General features: G+C 37.0%; 1 protein-coding gene and 1 pseudogene across 1 annotated transcript in view; one reads left to right on the top strand and one right to left on the bottom strand.

The window, feature by feature from the left end:
- The window catches only part of Lrrk2 (leucine rich repeat kinase 2), a 137,851-nt gene extending 124,914 nt beyond the window's left edge, over positions 1-12,937 (bottom strand). Inside the window, 7 exon segments of the mRNA XM_047549523.1 lie at positions 2,127-2,261; positions 5,192-5,280; positions 7,631-7,740; positions 12,312-12,326; positions 12,328-12,371; positions 12,374-12,397; positions 12,659-12,937. Coding sequence (XP_047405479.1) covers positions 2,127-2,261; positions 5,192-5,280; positions 7,631-7,740; positions 12,312-12,326; positions 12,328-12,371; positions 12,374-12,397; positions 12,659-12,809 — 568 coding nt within the window. The 5' untranslated portion in view covers positions 12,810-12,937.
- A 3,664-nt stretch (positions 12,938-16,601) lies between these two features.
- On the top strand, positions 16,602-17,957 carry LOC124982854 (histone-binding protein RBBP4-like; annotated as a pseudogene).
- The last annotated feature ends 576 nt before the right edge of the window (positions 17,958-18,533 follow it).

Raw genomic sequence — 18,533 nt, 5'->3', positions numbered from 1 at the left:
GGCTGCAATGGAAACTTATCTATATGCTGGTCCCATGATAGACACTGGCTGTCTAGAGGTAACCTTTCAGGAAAAGATAGCATAAGGAATAGCTAGGCCAACAACTCATACTGGCCCTTGGAACTTAGGATTATATGTTCAAACAGTTATTAGAATGGGACTTTCTCATAAAAGTCAGTCATTTCTATAAAATACCCGCCAATATCTTACTGCCTTAATTGTTCTCTAGTAGAATCTGGCTCCTTTCCTAAATGGATAAAATATACAAATGTCTTGCCAATACTACATAATATTTCTAAAAGTGGTGGATATGTTATTGCATTGATCTTCAAAAATTGATAAAAGACAGTTTTATCAAAATATCTTCCTCTAGAAGATTCAAAGCCAGAAAGGCCAACGTGGCAACATTGCCACTAAATATGTTTCACTTTAATTCTTCTTGAAAAGAATTTACAAGCAACCATGTTTAATCTAAATTTTTAATGCAATGGAAGATCTAAGAAACTAGGCAAATAATTTAGTTATTTTAAACTATTTTCAGAATACGAAATAAGATTAGATATATAATCATTCTTATTTTTGAAACTCCATGTAATTTGGGCTATTCCCTATTATTTGGCTATTACTTTGCACTGCTGGTAACTATGTAATAAAGACCAAATTAGAATCCAACAAACTGAGTGATATTACACTAGAAAGATGAATAATTCACATTTATATTCTAACAGTTATTTCTTATTTGATGATAATTTGGTTCCTATATATTTTAATGTATTATTTTAGGTTTCTATCTGTTACCACATTCAATATATCTAGAGGCATGATTCCTTCTGTTAAGATACTATGGCCCCTGAAAGTTAAATATTAATAAAATGATTGAGATCAAATTAAATGCTTCAACAACTACTATTACAAATACCAATAGTGAGCCTTTGCTCTCCAATTTAAACGAAGGCTTAAATACCATAATGACCGTAATCATGTCTGTTGCTACAACTAAATGTCATACTTCCCAATGGGACTAAGAGATAATTAAGAATCATCGAATGGACAACTGACATAACAATAATAATAACCTGGATTTTATAAAACCACATCACCACATTCAGGGTATTCAAAAAGCAAAATTGATCTCATGGACTCTGCATTTCTGGTTGATTAAATATTTCCTAAATTGAATGGTATATTATTAAAATGATACATTTGCTACTAATTCTTTTTGTCTCATGATAATAGGTTGCCATACCCTTAGAACCAAGATCCAGGACCTCAAAGCAGCTCTCAGAACCAAGATCTGGAACCTCAAAATATCTGCCTATCATTTGCATTTTAAAAAATATTTAAAAAGGGAATTGTGGGGAGTCATCCTTAGGTAACAGAATAGATGAGGTTGAGCAGTGGGATACAGAGGTCTGGCTTCCGGGAACTAGCAACCATGAGATCTATCCCAGATTGCCAGGAAGTATACAGCACTATGTGGGAGTGGTTCCCTGTCTAATTTCCCTGAGAAAATGGTTCCCCTAACTCCACCCCATCCTGTTCATCACAGAAGCCCCTCCTGGTCCAGGCCCTTTACATGTGTGATTATAAATAAAATAGTTGGGCTACTCCATGTTGTTAGAGGCCAGAACTGGTATGACCAGACCCGTCACACCCCCCTCTTTTAAAAGAGTACCGGCTCTCGTGTGTTTATTGATTAGATAAGTTTATGGGTAATTGATTAATTTATAGCCAACATCGTCCTCCGGCAGTTAACCCTTTTCTCATCCACATGGGATGTGGTTGAGAGACCCCCAGAATTTACCCTTGACAGACAACTCATTTATTAATAAATAGTATGACTTAGATACCCTTTTCTTATCATAATTATATCCCACTTTTCCCATAGTAGACATTCTTTCATTGTTTAGCAAGGCAGGATGTTCACTTTAAAAAACCGATTGTGTGGGTGCTAATAAAGAAAAAAATAAACCATGAAATCAAACATAGGTTAACTTGGGTTTATGATGAGTCATCACGCAAGTTCTTAAAAACTGATAAAGACTCTGGATAATAAACCAGGGTTCACAAATTGTCCCTTTTTGTTATATATAGTTCAAAATAAAGATTTTGACATTTTTAAATACCTCTTTCAAACAGCACATGTAAAGCTTTGCATCCAAGTTTCTGGACTTCATCATTGGCTGAAAATGTGCGCATGGCATCAAAAATCAACAAGAAAATATCGCTTTCTTCATCCAATATCAGCAAAGTGATTTTACCTATTTGAAGAAAAGGAAATGCCATTAAGTAAAGAGCTGCTTCAATAGTGGTGCTAATTTTTACATGAGGAATATGAATGGTTTCCTTTTCATAGACCACTTAACTGTCTGAACTGTCATGGGCACCCCAAACCTAGCCTACTCCTATACCCTGTCTTCATCAGTGATATCATCATGGAGTAGTTACAAAGGAAGAAAACTCCCAGTCATTTTTCATCCTATATCTTGCTTTCATTCTCTAACCAAATAATCAAATCATTACTAAGTCCTTCAAGTGTGATCTCCTAAATATCTGGAAAACTCTTTTTTGAACAAGACCCCATCGCTCCTATCATGTGCTACACCTCATCATATCTCACCTAAAATGCAAAAACATTTGCTTAATTGCTCTGCCCCGCCCAAAACTCTACCTAATTAATTTATTCCCCGCATTATATTTCTAAAACAAATCTGATTCTGCAAATTCCTTGCTGAAATTTTCTAAGGCTTTCTCTTACTCCTTGGCATGACAAACAAGATCCTTCCCAAAAACAACCACATGGATCTCATCAGTCTCATTTCCTTCCATGCCTTGTCTCAACTCCAATATGCTGAATTGCTTGCTTATCTAAGCTTAACTAAGCTTCTTTTTTAATATCCCTTTGTACTTGCTCATGTTGCATGAAATGTTCTTGTTCTCTTCTATACCAAAACTATTATTGCCATAATTCAAGAAATAACACAAATAACACCCATATTGGCAGTAAAAATAATAGTACTAGAATAGGAGTAGCAGTAGCAAACACTTTTACAGTGCAAATATGTCAGTCACTGGTCGAAGCACTTCAATATATTACTTAATCACTACTGCAACCCCATCAGGTGCAGTCAATGGTCATTTGAAAGATCAGAAAACCAAGGCACATAAAGGTTAAGCAACCCAAGAACTCTGCCCAAGGTCCAACAACAAATAAGAGGCACAGATGAATTAAAATTTAGGCAGGTCATGTCCATGCTCTTAACTTCTACAAGCTAGTTTAGTTACACTCTCCTCAATGGTGGTTTTCTTCATATTTCTTTTTATAGTACTTTCCTCAACTAAACTTTAATTATTATTATAAATCCTTTAATCTATATGCCTGGGATGTCCAATTCTGTAGCCACTATCACACATATCTATTTAAACTCAAATTTAAATTAATTTCTGTTAAATAAGATTAAGATTCAGTTTCTGCTATTTCAAATGTTTGCCAGCCAGATAGAGCCAATAGCTATGGTATTGGAAAATGCAGACATTTCTGTCATTGCAGAATATTATATTGGACAGCAGTGATGGATCATGAACTTCTAAGTTGTAGGAATTTTGCCTCATCTGTCTTAAAATTATCTAGCACCCAGAAGAACAGTAAATACCCAATAACTATTAAATCAATTAATTAATGGCCAGACAAGAAAAATGACTTACAAATCAGCTTCTAATAAGTATTTGAAATGAACTTTAAAACCCATATAAAATTTCCTAATAGCTCAAAATGTTATAGGGGAGAAATTAAATTAACTAATCTTTTCAAAACACATGTCTTATTTTCTGTCTGCATGCTGCTGACTTCTGTATATTCCAGTATTGGGAGATTTTTTTTCATTCATAAATCCTCATTTTCCTGTCCATCACCAAATGGAGAATGAACCAAAAAAATTAAGTTCCCAAGCACAAAGTTTAAAATAAATCAAGGTTAAAACTAGCTAGCTCATGTCATTAAATATTCTAATAAAAGGCTACAGTGAAATGACAAGGATCTTCTGGCTTTTCCTATCGCTCCTCCTTCATACCCTTGTCTTTACCCTCTTTCTTGAGAGAAGGCTGATGAGGACATTACATCTCCCCACCTACATGACCAGGTTCTCATGTTGCCCTCTCAGGCCTCTGCAACTCTGCAGGAATGGTTCTCCTGACCTAAAACACTCTCCTCTACTTTAAGCTAAGCTTAAAGATTAGGTCCCTGTGAGCAGACTTTCTTCTCAGAACCTTACATGACCTCAAATGTCATGTAAGGTCATTTAAATGAACTCACAGCAGTGACCACAAGAATTGCACCATATCAAAAGTCTTTGTTCGGGTTCATTATCCTCCATGCAGAAGTTTTCCCAGGTAAAGAAACTGACATGTGAAATCAGACTCTGGTTCTACCACTTAGTGGATAAAGTAATCCCTCCTCTCATAGCTTCAGAGTTTCTCACCTAGAAAATGGAGATAATATACCAACCTCCAGGGTTATGTTTTTAAAAAAGAGTGAAGCACTTTATATGTGGAGCCCGGCATCTAGCAAGCACTTAAGAAGAAACGTTATATAATTTTTAAATATTGCTTTTATAGTATACCATAGAACATATTATAGAAAACATATGAAAGATAAATATGGAGCTGGGTGTGGTGACACACACATATTATCCCACCTACTTGGGAGGATAAGACAGAAGCATCGAGAGTTTGAGTCCAGCCTGGGCAACTTGGTGAGATTCTGTCCCAAAATAAAATAATAAAAGAACTGAGGATGTAGTTCAGAGTATAGTGCTTGCTTGAGGTCCTGGGTTCAATCCCCAGTACCAAAGAAAAATAATAAAAGATATGTATGGAGAAGGATATAAAAATGACCAGGGCATGAATGGCCACCAAGCCAGTGGGAATGTGAAATGTGGAACCAGATTAACAGAGCAAATTGGGGCTTGGAATAGAGATTTTGGAGTGATATATCAAGTATTATTTAAAATCAAGGTACTACATGAGATTTTTGAGAAAAAAAATTGTATAAAGAAAAGAGATGAGGAGAGAAGATAGAAACAGAAAAATTTTAGAAAGAACTGATATTTAGGTTATATGATGATCCTAATGACTTAAATACATTTAATAATGGTTTCAAATATTTTATACATAAAATATTTAAGTCTGTTACCTGAAGTTAGGAGGAGATCTAAGGCCTTCAGTCCAATTGTTGACAGGTTTACACTGGCATTATGAACTGTTAGCATTTTAAGAATCAGTCTGGAATTAAAAGCAAATCCAATAACAATGAAAGGTTATACTCAGAGGTTTGCTTATTTAAGTATTATTTTTTACTCACATATTTTTGCTAGTCTCATTGTATTTAATTCCCCATAGTGAAGCTCATATGTTTTATTTGGTTTTTTTCTTCCTACAAACCTGAACCAGGCTTATACAAATAAACAGGAATGTTATTAGCTTGATTATGGTGAATATTTCACAATACATACATAAATTATCAAGTTGTACACCTTAAATACATACAATATTTAACTATCCACTATATCTCAATAAAGTGGGGAAAAAAAACAAAAACAAAGAAACTTGACAGGAAATATTATGAGTCTCCTCAGAAAAGTTATAAGTACTGCTCATTTTCCTTCTTTCAAAAATTCAAATTCAGTTTACTATTTTCAGCCAACTCCATATCCAAACTATCATGAAAAGCTGCATACATCAAAAGGGTAAGCCCATTTTTATATGTGATGAAAATGTGTGAATTACCTTGAGCATATTAATACATTAATACAGAAAGATCTAAGAGATGCTAGAGTGTGTATAAAGAATTTATTTCAATCCAGACTCTCAACAGTATTTAATTAGTTCAATTTTATGAGATTTTAATCCCCACATTATCAATTCCAAAATAAAATCTGCCTGGTGTTATTTTGCTTTTGTTGGGAGGAAACCCAGCTGGTGGTATTCAAAGCTTTATTGAAATTCAGGAGACTTGTCATATGATTTCCAATCAGTAAGGTGAGGAACTGAGAGATTCTTTTCTTTAATTTTCAGCCAACACTCCTCCTATCCCCTGCACCCAACCTTTCCCTGTTCCATTCCCACTATTATTGAATTCAACCACTATTGAAATCATTTCTCTTTAGTATTTGTAGATCTTTTGTGGGAAAAGGTTCCTGAATAGGGAAATATGTTTTATAGTAATTTTTGATGGGAATCATCAAATAGGCTCCACTGTAAAGAGCACTGTGTCTATCTTTTTCTGGCTTATTTCTGGCTTGGAATTGGGACTTAAAAACATTCAATGAAAAGAAGGTAAATGAATGAATGAACAAGTGAGTTAGTGAGTAAATAAATGATATTTCCTATAGAAAGTCTATATAATTTAACTTAACAGTTGTTCGGTACTGAAATATGACTAGATGAGTTTCTAATATGTCCAGTCTTTGGGAATCTTTCCTTAAAGTTACAATTACTAATTATAGTAATTTTGGATAACCCCTTATTAAATGCTATATAATGGACTGGGAATTTCAGAGATGAGTTTGAAGATGAGATCATGAATTAATTGTAAATATGCTTTTTCTGAAACACACACTGGTATGTTAGAAACTGAAGATCAGCAACAAATATTTACCAAAAATGGAAAAATGTATAAGCTCTAAGTATTTACATATGGTTTAGAGGGCATAAAAAATATTAAATGCAATACTGGCTATATTCATATCTTAGTACTTAGATATAAGATATGCTCACCTATGAACAAACACATAGCTCTAATTGGTCTAAATCTGGTGTTGATCTATTGTTGATGCTGATAAACAATACAAAGTGTAAAATTTAGTTTTGCATAAGTTATCTTTTTCTCAAGCAATATACCTTTGGAAGCAAAATATATTCACAATTGCCTTCTCTAAAGTAAAGATAAGTGACATTAGGTATAGAGAAAACTTAAAGTAAATAGCAGAAGATGCTTTTTAAATGTTGAGAAACTAAGTTTTCTAAAAGGAATTTTCCTGGAAATAAATTTTTCCTCAGAAAATTCTTTCTTAAGTAATCATGGCGAAGAAAGCAGTCTCACTAATAAGTGATTATGCTGAAAGCTGCAGAAAGGTAGTTGGTAAAACAGCTATCAAGATTTGACTGTACATGTACTAAAGGAGGGTTTTTTTTCTTCTTTGAAAACCATAGTTTAAACCCACTAAGTATGTATATGTGAATATACATATACTATTTAAAGACAGTAAAGCATAAACATTCAAATTACTATTTATAGAACTAACTTTTCAGTTCCCCTATTTTTAAGAACTAGTAGTTTGTGTTAGTTCCACTATTAAAAAAGAAAAAGACTCTTTTTGATTTGAATTCTTAAATACCCAACAAAAATTTACAACTCATCCGATTATATAATTGTAGATTATATTATTAAAATAATAGTCACCTTATAATTTTACCACCAATATGATTTGAGATTCAAGCTCTCTATCAATGCAAATCATTGAGTCAAGGAAAATGCCTATATTTTGAAGGATTTTATAAGAATGGTCTTGGATTGCAAACGTTATTTTTAGGGAAAGACTGTCAAAGATATAGATGCATCTGTCATACTCACTGGTGAACACCAAGGACTTCCCAATCATTTCCAATATCCTGGGGTCCCATTAAGCTCTGCATTGTTTCTGGACAGACTTCTATTAATTTGCATAGAAGTGACCAACCCACCTGAAAGCAAAAAACAAGTATTCGCATTTTGAAAAGATGCTAATGTAACATATTCAAACATGAATCTTCATTCTCAGTGGGATAGTGATTCTATCATTTTAAAATAACTATTTTAAAACAACACCTTGAAATGCTTACTGAGAAATAAATGCAAGTCATACATTTAGAATACATATTATTCAAAGAGTCATACCAGAAGGGCATACAAACAACCATTATATTATAACAAAATAAACTAAAATAACTGGCAAAGAAGAGCTTAAAAGGGCATATCAAAATTAAGTGCAAGAATGACTATACTCACATCCTGCTATGTTCCTAACACATATCTCCCTGACAGAAACTCTTCCAGGTATTTAGGATTTTAATTATATGGGTAAATAATGTGACTTGGAATGGAGAATTAGGAATAGTTGGAAAGTTTAGTAACAAAGTACAGGTTATCAGAAATGACTGTTCCTCAAGTAATGGGGCTAGACTAACAGAAGAAAATGAAATGGCTTAGCCTATGACTAAATCTACATCTGATACAGGAGGGGAAAAAAGGGGGGGACTGTAATACAGGGCAGAGGCAGAATTGCTCAGATCCCCTTTACATTTCTCTACAATGTCTAAAACTATGAAGTGGTCTGGATATCACAAACGCCAAAGGCTCTTTTATCTTCCCAGATGACACTGGAACTCATTGTTATATTGTAAATACATTTATATTCAGTCCATTTACACGTGACAATTTGAATAAGGTGCTCTTTACCTCTGGGGAAAAAAATAAAATATTGATTCCAAATAAGAGATTAAATTTAACCAGGTGCCGTGGTGCAGGCTTGTAATCCCAATGACTAGGGAGGATGAGGCAGGAGGATCCTGAGTTTAAAGCCAGCCTTGGCAACTTAGCAAGGCCCTAAGCAACTCAGCTCTACCTCTAAATAAAATTTTAAAAAGGGCTTCGATGTGGCTAAGTGGTTAAGCATCCTTGGGTTCAATCCCTTGTGCCCCCCAAATTTAACCCACACTTCCTACTGTATATTACTATGTAAATGAAACTATCTTCAATTCTTTCTATTATATCAGAAAACTGTACTTTATATGGTCAGGAAAGAACCAGAAAATGCATATAAATGTAGTATCTAAGATTAAAGAAAAAGTACCTAAGTAAGCTATGTTATAAACACCAATATAATGAGTCCTGAAAGTACCTTGTTATGAGCTAGGACTGTTCAAAGACATAACATAGAGGACGCAGAACTTGAGCCAGGTTTTTAAAGAACATCCCAAAACTGTTGAGACATGAGAGCAGGAAGCGAAGTGGTAAAAAGCCTGCTACAGGGGAGGACACTGTCACTGGATAAGACTGGATGTACAACTGAAGTTGAAAGATCCAGTTGAATGACAAAGTGAGAAATTCATACACATTCAATCGGAAATAGCAGCACAAGTTTCTTACTTGCTTATAGGAATAAACATGGAGATAAAAATTATCTTAATCTTTTTACAATACTATAATATTATTTATAAGATCTTTTCACAATATTATTTTTCAGATTAAGCATGGATTTGCTTTACTTTGCCACCTTTTCCTTTTATAAAATTTCAAATTAGTTTAAAAGGCAGAAATTTCTAACAGCTATTTTTACCTATGTTTAAATAGGACATCCTCCTCCACCTAAGCTGAACAGACATTGACAATCCAGCTGTCATAGAAACTGGCTATTTTGAGCTTTCATAAAATACATGGAGACTTTTCTCCTCAAAAAAAATTTTTTTTTAAAATAACATTCTGAAGAGCTTCTAGTGGTGAAAAAAGAATCACATAGGGATGCTCTCATGTCTGTACCTGTATGGCTGACTCAAGAAGAAAACCTGTTTGTTTGGGTTGGTAAAGCTGTGGCATCAACAGCAAGAAGAGTCAGGCAACTGATCTTGCAATCACTAAGTGAGCTTCTTTGATTAAACAGAACCTCCAGCAGCAAAGCAGAGGTAACAACAGACCCATTAATCTATTCAACTAAGAGCTTCTCTTTCAAAGAGAGATTTCCATCCTGCATAGTTTACAATATAATTAAATTGGTAGCTTTGTTTTATTATAATCATTCTATAAACTCAAGCATCTGATTATGTACAATGGGAAAGGGTTGAGGGGTTTAAAGAAAGTTTAGCCACTTTCATTTATTTTGCTCTCCTTCAAAGGTTGAAACTGTGTAGACAAAAAAGTAAAACTGAGAAGCAGAGAGAAAATGACTAGCAGGTAGAAAAAAGTACACAGCTGCTAGTCTAACCACCAATTCTCTAAAGACTGTCATTTACTATAAGACCTTGAGAATAAAAATTCAGAGTCTGGAATATCATTGCTAATGACTTCTGGAAACAAATCTTAATATTTATTTCCAAAGAGTAATTTACTTAACTCTTCATATTCATCAAGAGTTTTTAATTTGGCCCATCTAGCTATTTTGAAACATAAAGCAGTAAAGGATATCTACATGAATTACACCAATATTTTGAAGCAATTTAAAGGAAACCAACTACTTTCAAGGGGAGTATTAAAATATCAACAGAGACCCCACTCTGTATCCCTTTAAGAAGACCAGTGATAATTAAATGATAATTGGTGCCATTGTACCTAGTGAGACCACAGTTCTTACACCATACATTGTACTTTTTACTTTTTTACACAAAAGGATTGTGAATTCAGTGGCTAGTAGACTGTTGGATGGAAAGAGATTCTGAAGGAGTGAAAACACTTGAATCCTGACTCTGTCAGAAGCTGTCTAAGCTTCAAAGGGCTACCTGCTTTCACTGAGCCACAATGAGTGTGAAATATCCAGTAAGACTTCCAGGGACATTCCAGTGAGAATCAAGTGGATGTCATATACACAATGCCCTTTGCAGATGTATACATGTATGATGCTGAAATTCATTCATATTCTATCCATTAAAATTATCAAATTGAAAGACTATTGCTTATTTTCCATGGACCTCTGTTCCTTTCTAGGCAAGGATTTTGAGTAATGTTCATAAACTATTCCAGACAAATGTGCCTAGTCTTGGACACTCTCTAAAATTAGGAATTAGGGGAGGCTGGGAATGTTGCTGATGGTAGAATGCACACTTAGCTTGTGGAAAGCCCTGGGGTTAATAGTCAGCACCCCTCCTCCCACCATAAAAAGAAAACAGAATTAGGTAGTGAGTATGCTCCCGCTTCCCTGGGGTTCTCAAGTCTGTCTCCTCTCAAGTCTGTTCTCACTGTCTCCTCTGGACTCTACAGACCAAAGCCTACCAGGAGCTAGTGTGGTACCAAGCAAAGGTGAGTCTACCAAGCACGAAGTCTGGGAATGGAGGCAGCCAGAATCAGACATTTTTGAACACAAAGTAAGAAGGATGATGTGGGTGGAGATCAGCAAGCACAATAGGCCAGTGCCTAAGAAGTGACTCACATTCCATGGACAAAATTCAGACTTAAAGTGCTAAAAAGAAAAGTATCTTATCATGCCTTCAACTTTTCTTGGTCTTGTTTGATAACAGCCTGAAAAATCAATAGATGGGAAATATTTTACAGTTGAAGAAAAATAAAAATATTTATTCCACATATAAATATCTTTATATAAAAGAAGCTAAACATATTATTCACCCAGACTAGATATAGCTAGATAAACAGCATAAAAATAAAGAGGGACAAATACCAATGTAGAGAATGAGATAATTCTTACATCTGTTTAGCCTCTCAAACGAATAGTAAAAAACATTGGTTTTTTAACTGCACCTCTACAAAGTTTAAAGGCCACTTCTCTTCCTCTGTATGAGTTAGTATGCAGATGACAAAACCGATTTCAGTTCCCCAAATCTCAAAATGCTCCAGAGGAAGCTATCACCTTAGGCAAAAATTTTGTCTTAACTGTAAATCATTCTTAATTATCATCTTAGGGCTGCTTTAAAAAATATATTCAAGTTATTAGCATATTTCTGCACATCCTATAGTGCAGATTCTAAAAAGTTGTGCTTTTACATTCATTTACATGACAACAGTTGCAAAGCATGTATTTAAACACATCAGGGAACTAGAAAACATCATTTTCTTTATGTACTACAAGGTATACTATGACTGAAGGCTAGAAATCTGTCTTCAAGTTAAAAACAAACGAGCTGAAATCTATGAGTTGTCAGTTACTTATTATACTGTATTACTGTTCATTATTTATCTTTTACAAACTATGCACAACGGTGCCATATCTAGGACATGTTACGCATTGGGAAGATTCTTAAAATAGTTTGATCCAAACACTAACGAACTATATCTTGCCAATAAAAGAACTAATCCACAACCTAGTTTTATTCTGCTCCCACTACCATCCATATTCTGTCAGTCGTTTTTACAAAGTTAACTCCGAAAGACAGGGAACCTGTAGTGGGCCCTTTAACTCTGTTAATATTGGCTAATGATTTGACAATGTTTCCACCTTAAAATCACTGTCAGCGGTTTATCATGCCAAAGAACTCCGGATACAAAACATTGATAGAAAAATGTGTCTTCCCAACAGAAGCGGGATGAGCAAAGTGAAAACAACTCCTTTTACCTGCTGCACGCTGGCAAACTCTCATATAGGAGTCCAGGACGATCAACAGAGGCACGTGGAATTTTTGCCTTCAAACAACTTGGAGGCTAGAAAAGAAGGGGGTTGGGGGAAGAGGCAAAATCACAATCCGCACCATCCATTAAATTTTTACAAGGGGAAAAAAGCAACACAGATGATCTCAAGATTTTCCTGGATTTCCCAGGTCCTTTCTGCCCTAAGGAAAGGAGCTGGGAGTTTGAGGGACTGTGAAAAGTTCAGGTTTGGGCAGTTCCAAAGGCTTGGGGAGAAAGTTCGCAAAAGTGGGGTGGAGGGGAGAATAAAAGAGCAGTTTCCTTGCGAATGATTACCATGGTCGGAGTAGGTGAACACCAGCATATCTTCCAGGATTTGGACCAGCGTTTCTATCTGTTTGCCTTCTTGGACATTGTTCAGCCTGACTATCAACTTCTTCAGAGTTTCCTCGTCCTCCTCGCAGCCCTGACAGCTGCCACTAGCCATGGTGGCCCCTGCTGCAAACCCGCCGCCCTTCCCAGCACCGAATGCCCACTGCTCCCGGGAGAGAGCCGCTCACTGCCGGCGGCCAGAGTTACCCCCGGCCCCATCGGCACCCAACCCGCCTGTTTATGAGGAAGGCGGCGGCTCCCCGCCCCACGCTGCCCTCCCTCTCCCAAACCCTCCTCCCTGGCTTCTCCTCCCCACCCAGGCCCCAAAACGAGCTGAGTGGCCTGCAGTCGGCCGAGGTGACGCGCCGCGCAGAACCGTGGCGGCGACCTAGGCGCGGATGGAGTGTGGGCCCGCGGGCGGCGGTGACCGTGACGGTGACCGTGACCGTAGACCCCCACGCCCGCCGGGACCAGACCCGGGCCCGCGCCTCCTCCTCCGACAGGATCCCACTGGCTGCGGCGGCGCGGCCCGTAGTCGTGCAGGAAGAAACTGACTAAGCGAACTCTGCCAAGTCCCAGGCCAGAGCCCTGCAGCGGCGGGAAGGAAGCGCGCTGCCTGCCTGGGCCCACCCGCAGAGACCCGCCAGTCGGGCCTCTGCAGCCCCCTCCTAAGGGCTAGGAACTAGGAAAAGAAAAACTGAAAGCCGCCTATCTCCAGATCTAAGAATAGAAATGAGGGCGTTGGTAAAAGAGGACACCACCCAGCGGGCCCCTTTTAGGAAAACATTCTCTCCCCCTATAGGGAGATGAGTAATTTCCCCCAAAGGATGGAGAGTTTAGCAATCGAAATTTACCTAGCTACATTCTTCTCTGTGATTGTTGTGGCATTTGTAGGGAAGAAGTAAAATTTGTTTCTGTTATCGAAAGCTGTGGTTGCCAAAAGGTCACTAAATTGACTTTTGAGAACTTTAGTTTGCACTAAGCAGGATGCTGAGAGTTGGAGCACACCAAAGAGCAATCCGTTCTCAGCGCCATTCGGACCAAGAGAAAGTGGAAGAAGCAATACTTATCTGGTAATCAGAATTACTTATGAGTAAGGATGTCTAGATCCCTACAGGTAAAGCGGAGCCAGGGGTAGAGGCTCAGTGGTAGATGGTTTGTCTAGTATGCCAGAGGACCTAGCTTCTTCATCTCCAACACACTCTCGCGCGCACACACACACACAGGCTCTGAGTGATGTATTTTTCAGGAAGAGAAACCTGAGGAAGAACAGTGCAGACAAGGCTTAGGCAAAGATATCTATTTCCTTCAGATGATCTATCCTCAAGGTCATTTACAAAGAAGAGAATTAGACTGGAAGTAAGCACTTCCAAACTTTTGATTCCCCACCCCATATCTGTTAACTTCTCCTGGAACTGATGACAATTCTGAAATTGATAAGTCTTCCTAAGGAGCCTTCTGTTATTAAGGAGGAAACAGATCTGCAGTTGGTAAGTGAAGAGAATCACTAGAGTTACACAGGTGGGACTTTGAGAGTCAGGGTTGAACCAAGGGAGATCACTTTACTTCTGACCGAGGGTTCCTCACACTCTACCAGTTTAATCAGAGTGAGCTATATGTTACACTAGTAAGGTATCCAATTCAAACTCAACCTGGATATTATGAATATGTTTGTTGTTGCAAAGCGTTTTTATCTTTTACAGAGACATATTGATATACTTAATTTGAAATGACAGAATGGTTAAAATTTGCTTTCAGGTAATCGAGTGTTGGGGAAAGGGGCAAGATGGGTAGAAGTGGATAAATAATAACTTTGAGTTGATAATTGTTGAAGATAAGCAAGCAATGAGTTCATGTAGTCTATTAAATTGTCTCCTCTGTATATAATTTTCTATAATGAAAAGAAAAAACTCAACTTTATTACCTTTATCAGACCTAAGGTATATTATTTTCTAAGTGGTTTCTGAACTTGCTTCAACTTCTGACTACTGAATCTGTATTTCAAACATTCCTAGAAATTCTTTCTTTCATGTCTTTCTTCCTATTCTGCATCAGTTTCTCCCTTCCCAGTCTACTGGGTTACTACTTTGAAAGAAATTGAAACCTCTCTTCCAAAGTAAAATAAATCAAAGTAGAAAGGTGCCTCCTATTTTCTTCAATTCATTCATCCATCTGTTGCCTATTTATTGTCTATTCTACCTTGGCCACACTGTGAGTAGGCAATGTGGGGATGTGACTTCTCTTCTGGGAACATCCTCCCATGAACTCCTGCAGTGGTAGGGTAAAGTAATCCCCTGAGCTTTCAAAAATGTTTAATTAATTGATCAAAATCTCAAGGCTTATCAACTCTTCAAGTAGTTAAGAATGAAAATGAAGGCTATAGGTAGAAATTCAAGATTAAGGCAGTGTTCAGTGGGAAATAAAATAGTACTGAAACATTCGACTAAGTTCCTGGAAAGAAAATATAAAACTTATATTACTAATTACAGCAAACACCAAATCAAACTGCAGACGACCTCAAAAGTTAAATAAAAATGACCTGAAGGAGAACACATAGATTACCAGTTGTTTAATCTTGGTATGAGGAAACAAGAATTAAAAAGTGAAATCACAGTGGCTGGGGTTGTAGCTCAGTAGTAGAGCCTAGTATGTGTGAGGCATTGGGTTCAGTCCTCAGCACTGCATAAAAACAAACAAATAAATAAATAAAAGTATTGTGTACATTTACAACTAGAAATATATATAAATAAATAAATAAAAAATGGAGGCTGGGGGAATCAGTGCAAATGACAAAAGAACAAGTAACCTTGATTTAACAGTTCTTACAAATTACTCCTCAGATATGCTAGGAAAAAAAATGAATTAAGGTTTTGAACAGGAAATTCACTGTGATTGAACAGTAAAAGATAAATATGTTCATTTTAACACAAAACCTGTGCTCATAAGTATCAATGAGACAGTTATAAAGAGTAATTGTGTGTGTATGTGTGTTCAATAACAAAAAGGAGAAAAAAAAACTCAAACAAAATTTTTATAAAACCTTTATGAAGAAATCACTGAACCACATTAAAAAGAATTAAAGAAGCATAAATAAGTACATATATAAATAGGCAGATTAAATATTAAAAGGATGCCAATTTTCCACTAATTAAAAAAAAAAGTGCAACACTAATAAAATTCTCAACAATGTTCATATATCTTTTTCTTTAAACAGGACCAAATGGCCTAGAATGACCCAGACAATTTTGAAGCAAGACAAGATGAGAGAATTGTCCAAGAAGACATCAATTTGGGGCCTATAGTAATCTTTATCTATCAAGTTCCAGAGATAAATAAAGGATAGTACAGTATGAAAAAAAAAAAAAAAAACAAAGTGCCCTTCCTTCAGGCAGACACAGCCCCATGCCAGGGTACACCAAGCAGACTTTGACTTTCAGACCCCACCCATCCCTTCATTCCAGTGCCCTTATAAAGGACACAACTTGCACAACATATGAAGCATTGTCTTATTATGAAACTATAGAAATTAATCAGTATATTATTGACACAGCTACACAAAATGACTAATAAAAGGATATAGGGAGATTAGAAACACACCCTTAAACATACAGAAGTGTTGCACTTTGCATCAATGAGAAGAAAAAGGATAACTGGATAAATGAATCTGATACCATTGATTGTGGGAAAAGCATTAAATCATATTATACCTTGTATCATATTCAAAAATAAATTCCACATTGATTGAGCATTTTGTATGAAAATGATACTCTTTCTGATCTCAAGGTAGGGAAACACAAGACTAAAATCATAGCTCATAAGTACAGAGACATTGAAAGTTAGAACTAGGCAGGCTCCCTGCCCCTCCCACAACACCAGACCCCAGCATAGCCCCAGCTCTTCTGCCTCCATGGCCAACAAGGAAGCAGCCTTTGACAACACAGTGGAAGAACGTGTGATCAATGAGGAATACAAATATGGAAAAAGAACATCCCTTTTCTTTATGATTTGTGATGACCCATGCTCTGGAGTGGCCCAGCCTAATAGCACAGTGGCTTCCAGATATAACCAGACCAGAAGGAAAAGATTTCAGCATTCATTAACTTGTCCTGGGGACACACATATCAGATGAGCAAAACCACCTTGTGCTAGCAGTGTACAGCTCCCGAAAGATGATGCTCTGTTTGTTGCATCACACTATGACAGTGAGAAAGGAGAATTTGGAGGTTTGGGCTCAGCTAGTAGGAAAATTGAAATAGAAATCAAGATCAGTCATGAAGGAGAAGTAAATAGGGTCCATTATATGCCCAAGAAACCTTGCACCATTGCAAAAAAGACTCCATCTAGTGATGTTCTTGTTTTTGACTATATGAAACATCCTTCCAAACCAGACCCTTCTGGAGAGTGCAACCCAGACTTGCATCTCCGTGGACATCAGAAGGAAGGGTATGGGCTTTCTTGGAACCCAAATCTCAGTCGGCACTTATTTAGTGCTTCAGATGACCATGCCATCTGCCTATGGGATATCAGTGCCGTCCCAAAGGAAGGAAAGTGGTCGATGTGAAGACTATCTTTACAGGGCATACAGCAACAGAAGACAATGTTTCCTGGCATCTGCTCAATGAGTCCCTATTTGGGTCAGTTGCTGATGATCAGAAACTTATGATTTGGGATACTCCTTCAAACAATGCTTGCAAACCGAACTACTCAGTAGATGCTCACAATGCTGAAGTGAACTGCCTCTCTTTCAACCCTTATAGTGAGTTTATACTTGCCACAGAATCAGCTGAGAAGACTGTTGCCCTGTGGGATCTGAGAAATCTGAAACTTAAGTTGCATTGCTTTGAATCACATAAGGATAAACTAGTCCAGGTTCAGTGGTCATCTCACAATGAGACTATTTTTGCTTCTAGTGGTACTGATCGCAGATTGAATGTCTGGGATTTAAGTAAAATTGGAGAACAATCCCCAGAAGATGTAGAAAATGACCCACCAGAGTTATACATGGTGGTCACACTGCCAAGATATCTGATTTCTCCTAGAATCCCAATGAACTTTGGGTGATTTGTTCTGTATCAGAAGACAATATCATGCAAGTGTGGCAGATGGCAGAGAACATCTATAACGATGAAGATCCTGAAGGAAATGTGGATCCTGAAGGACAAGGATTCTAGATGTCTGCACTTGTGATTTTAGACTCAATCCTGAGATTGATTTAGCACTGGTTTTGAGACACAGACTTTGTTCAACTATCCCTCTATTATAGCTACCACCAACAATTGCTATTAGCCCAAACAGTGGCTAAATATTTTCTAAATATTAACTGGGGTACTTTATTCAGCAAAGCCAGACTTATTTAGATTTTCTTCAGGAGTTTTCTAGTAACAAACCCAGGTCTAAAGTAGCTACAGAAAGGGAATATTATGTGTGGTTATTTTTCTTCTTAAGCTATATCCCCAAGTTTTTCAGACTCATTTAAGTAAAAGTTAGAGCGAGTAAGGAATAGAGCCAAGTGAGGTCGGTGTCTGAGTCATGAAGTACAAATACAGCAAGATGTCATTTTTATTCAGGAATTATGGGAAATTCAAGTCATGTAGATTCCTACTCTAAAATCTTCAACCTGACTTTCCAGGATGCACATTTTCCTATGTAGACCAGTCTCCTCTTGATTTCTACAGTTAAGTCAAAACTACACGTTCCTCCTGAAAGAAGCATACGGAGCCACAGTCCAAAGCTAATCACCGGAGAAGTTCCGTTTTATTTTGAAAATGCACACACTTATATAGGGCCGGGAAGAGGCTGATTGGTTGGGGCATGAAACGGGGTGAGAGTTGATTGGGAG

The sequence above is a fragment of the Sciurus carolinensis genome, chromosome 4 (genome assembly GCF_902686445.1).
Source record: "Sciurus carolinensis chromosome 4, mSciCar1.2, whole genome shotgun sequence".
Lineage (NCBI taxonomy): Eukaryota > Metazoa > Chordata > Mammalia > Rodentia > Sciuridae > Sciurus > Sciurus carolinensis.
This window is presented reverse-complemented; position numbering and strand designations above follow the sequence as displayed.